This window comes from Uloborus diversus, chromosome 2 (genome assembly GCF_026930045.1).
Source record: "Uloborus diversus isolate 005 chromosome 2, Udiv.v.3.1, whole genome shotgun sequence".
Classification (NCBI taxonomy): Eukaryota; Metazoa; Arthropoda; class Arachnida; order Araneae; family Uloboridae; genus Uloborus; species Uloborus diversus.
In genome coordinates this window covers 219469612-219477061 of record NC_072732.1, presented here as the reverse complement: position 1 = coordinate 219477061, position 7450 = coordinate 219469612, and the positions used below count along the sequence as shown (strand labels likewise).

At 37.2% G+C, this 7450-nt stretch overlaps 1 protein-coding gene across 1 annotated transcript; it reads right to left on the bottom strand.

Moving 5' to 3' along the window:
• Positions 1–3909: 3909 nt before the first annotated feature.
• Positions 3910–4617, bottom strand: LOC129216826 (uncharacterized). The gene has a single exon (XM_054851043.1). It carries the CDS (start codon positions 4615–4617, stop codon positions 3910–3912), a length of 708 nt encoding a protein of 235 aa, XP_054707018.1.
• Between the last annotated feature and the right edge of the window lie 2833 nt (positions 4618–7450).

Genomic DNA, 7450 nt, shown 5'->3' with positions numbered 1-7450 from the left:
ATCTGTACAATTTTAAAGTCAATGTTTTGTACTAGAAACCTAATACACTAGAAACCTACACATTACTACAGAAACGTGGGATTTGAATACCAAACACTTGATAGTCACATAGTTAAAATTGCCTTACCTTAAGGTGAAAATGAGTTTTTTTTAAACTATTTAAAACTGCAAAAATAGCAAAAAAAAAAAATAAACTAATCCTGACATCAAGCTTTAAAAAGGCTTCTTTCTGGCTTTAACAGAGGCAAATGTGTCGGAATCTAATTTTGATGTCACAGAATTTTCAATGGTCAATAAGGAAAAAGCCTGTAAATTATCCTGAGAAACGCAGCTTCTAAAACGAGTTTTGATTCTTTTCAAAGCTGAAAAGAAACGTTCACTAGAACAGAAAAAAAAACCGAAGGAAGTAAGTTAATTTAGGCTATTTTAGCGCCCCTAAATTTGTGGTGCACAGGTCCGCGGACCCGCCGGTCCGTGCGTTAATCAGGCCTTGCCGGTCATGCTCGTTTTGCTCGCTAGGGAAGTTGCAACCTATTAAATGTTCATATTTTGGCTAATGGATACTGTTAATTGACCCTCAAAACTAAAAAATTCACCATCGCCGACTTTTAAAACACCGTGGTTGATTTTTAATGAATTTTTAAAAATCCACGCGCAAAAGTGCGCTCTTCTGAAACGTCACGAGACTACGTCACAGGGCGCGAATGGGCAGCCTTCCGCCGAAGATCCCTTGTTTTCGCTAGGGATTTTGAGCGCGCTGATACTTTTAATTTTTTAGAAATTCAATAATCCTTTTAAACACACTATGGAGGCCGGATTCCTTAAAGCACAATCTAAATAATCTTCCTCAAATAATATCAATGAAGATATTTGGATATTTCCGAGAGGATGAGAGGTTTAATGTTCCAGAAACGCGAGGAGTTTAATGCGAGGAGATAAGCCTTTTACGTTTCGTCTTCAAAGTCAAATGCACGTTCTTTGGTTTCTCCCATGACATGGGAACCGGTTCGCTAGCGTTTCTCTCCTATCGGAAGAGCGCATGACGTCACTTCCTATGCCATTTGACGTCACAAGGGCTTGAATAAAAATTAATTTAAAAAAACTACTTATCGTATCGCAAAATTTTTTTCACCTATGATGTTCATACATGTTACTCTATCATATAAAAATAAAATTGAAAAATCAAAAACTTCCCTATTGATGGTTTAAATGCTCTTTTCCTCTGGATGTCATATAGACATCTTGGATGTCCTGTCGACTGTTTTTATCAACTCATATCTCTAGTCCCTTAGGGTTCAGAGAGTGAAATAGGAAGGAATGTCTTGCCCTAGAAGTCTTGTATCCAACGGTACCAGTATTGACCTAATAGACAATGACAGTCCGGAGGAGGTAGAGTTATATAGATACACACAGACAGACGCGCACAGATTTCAATAGTTTAGATACTTGGTTGTTTTCAGTAAAAGAAATTTTCTAGACTCGCACTTACTGAGGAGAACAATCTGAAAAACAGTGTTTGGTATTCTCAAACTCTTTTCCCGCGGATAGCTGGAGTACATATGCTAACAATAAGCGCTTTTGTTATTTCAAATCTCTCAAATTAATCTGAACTCGGAAGAAACAAGATTCCACCTAGATATCTTATCTAGTTTTGGAGTCAAATTTATGTGCAGCTGGCCGTTAACTTCTTCGCAAAGATTTTAAGACATATGTCTCAACCAGGGTTGCCAGATTTCAGAACAGTAAATACGGAACAGGCTTCTAAGAGTGGAAGCGGGGGAGGAGGGGATATTTTTTAAGGTTGGGGACAATTACTGGATATGGTGTATTTTAAGGGGTGCTTTCCGACGTAGATCGTTTCTTCATGGAAAATTTGAGAAATTCAATCGTATCAAAGCGTTAAACTTTACAGAATGTCGCCGATCAAAGTGTAAAAATCGTTTTCATTGCGATTGTCGACGCATGCGCAGGGGTATATTTCCAACATAAGTCGATGAGCAAAGATGAAGTAATCATTGGTCTGCCGCCCATGCCAAAACAAAAACCAAATTGAAACGAAAATAATTTTTGCGTTTACTGCCGCATAAATTTCTTTTTGCTCTTTTTTTCACATTTTTTGCCTTACTAAATTTTTTTCCTTAAAATAATGCCTCGTTTTGTAAAATATTGTAATAAGCTAGAATACGGGACTTTAGCCGTCCCGTATGGAAGTTCCCGGGACGCGGGACAATTTTTCAAAATACGGGACTGTCCCTTGAAATCCGGGACGTCTGGCAACCCTGGTCTCAACTGTCAGCTTTGAATGACCTCTCTAACCATATGGATGGTCGGAATGACTTTAAATTTCGATTGCATTATCATTACTTTTTTTTTTTTTTTAAGTTTTTTGTGGGGCAATCATTAATACCTTTTTAAGCGCCTAAGCTCTAGGATGAAAAGAAGGTTCATTATTTTTATTTGCACTTTTTAAGAGTCGAAAAATCTCTCAAAACTTTAAAAACGTTTTATTTAAAGCATGTAAGTTTGTAAACAATGAACTCGCTACTACTAAATTTGTTTTAACAAGTTTCGTTTTATTTTTATGAACATTCTCACCAAATTTGAAATTCTTCTTCTGCACCCCCCCCCCCCCCAAGCCCTCACCCAAGGTTGAGAATCGTTAGTATAGATCATCAATATTTGTGGAATATGAAAAATTTTAATATTTCACTAATTACTTGGAACTTGGACGTTGTCTTTTTAAATCAGACCAGGCAGTTGAAACGTCAACAAGTATGTACTAAATTTTAAAACAGAACCCATGCCATATAAAACTGCTAAAACCCCGGATAGCACGGACTCTCGGACGTTTCCCAGGACAGCTTCTGTAAAAGCTTGGACTGATCCCGGACGTATGGTAAAGATACAACGAACATTATAGCGTCCAGAATTTCGCACTTCGCAGTTTAGTCAACTTAAAAAAAATCTCAAAATATGTTTTTGTGCCAATAAATGCTTTTAAAAAGAATTAATCCAATTAAAGGCACATATCTACTTGTTGGGAGACTCCTCGATTTCATTCTGACCATTTTTTATCTGCGAGATTGAACACATAGGTACAAGAACTAACTCAATGCGTTTACATACGGACTTTATTGATGTCTGCCATCCACACTACAACGCGCAGAGTTGCGCTTCCAGTGACACAAAAAAGCAGTCGACTACCTGTCAACAGAAGGTATTATTTTATCTGGCGCCACCTGCCAGATAAATTTCTTTACATCAAAATTTACATAAATGACGATAAATAAAGAATTGAATAATTAAAAATAGAAAGCAGTTCAAAGTTCTTTTGTGATCAGTTTCACAACACTCCCACCTTTTTGATTTGCTTGAATCAAATATTAAATAATGCTATTTTTAAAACAGGAGCACACTTCTAACGGGTACAATTTTCGTACAGGACGGGTCAATGTACCATTTTGGGTTTTTACTTTAACAACTCTTACCCTTCCATCTCTTCCAGTATACAGTTCTTGGATACGCGCGATTGGCCAGTTAATTCGTTTGAGATTTTCGCTTCCAACCAATACAATGTCCCTTAATTTCAGCTCACAGTGAGTTTGTCCATGTCTCTGCACTAGTTGTCCGAGATACTCCTTGCGGAAACGACTTCGAAGTTGTTCCCGCAATTGGCAAAAGCGTTGGCGTACTAAAAGTTTATCTCGGTCTAACAGGTCCAAATCTGGGGTACCTGAAAATTTAATGTCCTGTATAAACATAGAAGGTGTTAAAGGCGTTAAATCCTCCGTGTCGTTCGAGGCATATGTTAGAGGACGACAGTTCATTACCGACTCCACGTCACATAGGAGAGTAAGTAATTCCTCATAGGTTACGGATGCTTGTCCCAAAACTCGCACTAATAGTTCCTTAGTGGTACCGAACTAGACGCTCCCACCATCCGCCCCACCACGCAGCTGTGGGCGGAATAAAATTCCAAGTGATGGGGCTTAACGTTTCCAGCGATATCACCTTTTTCCAATCTATTTTTCTCAGCAATCTTGACGCTCCAACAAAATTAGTCCCATTGTCGGTGTACACAACAGACGGGCGACCTCTTCGGGCTATGAAACGCCGAAGCGCTTGTATGAAGGTCTCTGTGCTTATGGATGACACCAACTCTAAATGTACGCATCGATGTACCGCACACGTAAACAATACTATCCAAGTCTTAGTTTTATTCCGGAGAATAAGCGGACCGCATAAATCTATTTCGGTGACTTCAAAGGCGAAAGCATCACGAACTCTGTCCAATGGTAACTGAATGGATCCAGTAGTTGGAGGTTTTGCAGCAAATCTTTTACATCGAACACAGTTCTTAACAATTGATCGGATTGTGCGCCTAGCACCTATTATCCAAAATTCTTCTCTCATTATAACAGTCAATGCTTGAGTTCCAGCATGTGAATATTTCAAGTGATAGTCTCTCACTAAACAGTTCACTATGTAGTGCTTCGATGGCAGCAAAATAGGATACCGGAATTCATAGGAATCTTCTCTTTCGACGATTCGTGTTCTTACTCTTCTTAAACCACTTTGATCTCTTATGGTCAAAATGCCGCCAATAGAGTCTCCCATTTCCGGAAAACTTTCCGTCTGAACAAGAGCAAGAAGCGCGATTTTAGATTCTTTTATTTCGGAATCTAGCAAGAAAGGTTCTCGAATTACCGTTATTTTTTGACAATTTTTAATGAATCTTTTTACCCAACTTAAAACTCGTATCATTTTTGAAAATTTAGAAAACTTCTCATACCATTTAACTGTATCACTTTCTACTACGGCACTAAGATTTAAACATATGCCTTTCTTGCGTTCTGCAAAAACTAACGTTTCACTTGCTTTAACCTCAGATTTTGGCCAATTATCTTTAGGACTTTTAAGCCAAACAGGCCCACTCCACCAATCTGATTTAGAAAACTGAAGAGGCAAACAACCGCGTGAAGGTAAATCTGCGAAGTTTAAATGACTTGAAATATGTGACCACTGATTTGTATATTTGTAACTGAGCAAATTTCCCTAACACGATTACCCACAAAAGTTCCCCACGCGTCATTTCTTTGTATCCAAAATAATGCTGTGCTGGAATCTGTCCAAAAATATTTAGCTACATGTAATGCGAGTGCTTCCGAAACGTATTTAGAAAGGCGCACACCTAAAACACACGACATAAGCTCTAGACGCGGAATAGTAATTCCTTTTAATGGAGCAACTCTTGACTTGGCTGCTACAAACCTGACAAATATTTCCCCTTCACTCTCGGACCTCAAAAAAATTACTGTTGCATATGCATGCTGGCTAGCATCACAAAATATATGAAGTGACCAGGTACTTCAATCTCCGAACCCTATACGTCGCGGTATTCGCAAATCATTCAGAATTTTCAGTTGATTATACCATTTTAAAAATTTGTTACTAGTAATACCGGGTAAAGGGGCATCCCAGTCCACTTTCATCTCCCAAATTTCCTGTAGTAACAACTTCGCTTGCAATAAAACAGGTGTCAAAAATCCCAAGGGATCAAAAATTGATTGCGTTAAAGACAAAACCTCCCTTTTAGTCACTTTCTCTGAAACCGCTACGTTCTCAATTTTTACGTGAAGATTATCTAACTTTCTGTCCCACATAATTCCTAAAACTAGAACGGGATTCTCTGCCGGGGAATCTGTGCTCAAATATTCTGGCGCCAATTCAATATCTTTCTCTACTGGACCATATGTCCACATTCGCAAGTCCATTCGAGCTTCAGCTAAAATTTCAGTAGAGGATTTTACAAAATCCACGAGATCCTTTTCATTATCTACTGAAGTCACGCAATTATCAATGTAAAATGCTCTGTCTAATTTTCGTGCAATATCATTTTGATCAGGCGGTACTTTCGACAAATGGAAGGAAATAACCGCCCCCAGTAAAAATGGGTTCGGCCGTACCCCGAACACGACTCTTGTGTGACGAAGAACCTTCAACTTGCCTTTCTCCCACCTTAAAAATCTCAAAAAGTCCCTATCTTCTTTCCTCAACTCAATCTGCAACTAGTATGTTGTGGCCATCACGAAACTTTCTTCTATATTTTTCCTTTTTCTGGTCCCTCCCCATGCTTGACGAGGAAGCAATATTCCTAACAAAAACAAAATTACACATGCAAAAACTTGACGACCATCCCAGTGTCTGAATTATTGTAAAAACAAAACAAAGAGCGAAAATTGAAAGTTGCTTTAAAAGCCTTACTTGAATTAATTACAAATATTTTATTTATTAACAAACATAAGATGGCAACAGTTAAAAATTTTTTAATCATTGAGATAATATTTCCGATCATTTCCATACAATTAAAATCACGAGAAATACGCAGACGACAATCTATTACGATTTATCCTTATATATTATTTCTGTAGCCTGTTTTTGGTTTCTACGCCAAATTTCCCTCAATTCTTGATCGATTTCTTTGATTTACGGCTCATTTTATAGCTTATGGTGCTGGCTACTGACGAAAAATAGACCCAAGGTCTAAAAATTGTTTCTTTTAGCCGAAAAACCTGTTTTAAAGAACCAGAATAAGGTTTTCGGTCAAACTTATAACTTTAATTTGCGCTATGACCGACAGAGTTGAGTAGCTTGATCGGCAGAGCGTTCTCTTCGTAACCAGGAGATTACGTGTTCGGACCCACGTCCGGACAATCTGCAACAAAAAAATTAGAGAAATATCGCGCAATACATGAACACTGAATTAAATGAATAACGACTATGAGGGAATAGAATAAATGAGAAGGAAATGCTCCTTGCTGATATGAAAGCATGCAGTGATTTTGTGCTAAATTACTTCGAAATTGCACGTGTTTTTTTTTTTTTTTTTGAAGCTTTGGCTCTGGAAAGAAAATTAAAGCATAATGTAAGCGAAAACATAAGTAACAGGTTTAAGATTTCAGACTACAATATAATTGTTTTTTGTTCAGAAAAAAATAATAAATCGTATATTGAAATATATATTCTTCTAATGAGTTTTTGACTCTTTGTACAAATAAAAAAATTACTACAAAAATTACTATTATTAAGGGTAAAATATATTTTTTCTTCTTTTTGCAAAAAAACAAATAGCTTATCACATTTTTATTACATTCGAAAAGCTACGCTTAAAAAAGAGCATAGTTCAATTTATTTTGTATTTTAAACGTGCTGTTAACTGATGAACACGTGCTGCCATCTAAGTCATAACGGTTCAAGCAGCCTGCGGTAACAAATTGTAAAAATTTTCAAGAATAAAAAAATGTTTCTTCAATATCTTATCTTATATATTATTCCCTTCTCATTTTAAAACTTATCAGGCTGGCTAATGAAGAAAAATAGACTTACGGTCGAAAAATCAAGTTTTCGAAAACGCCCCTTGCTGTTTCAAAACCTTGATGCTGCCTGTAGT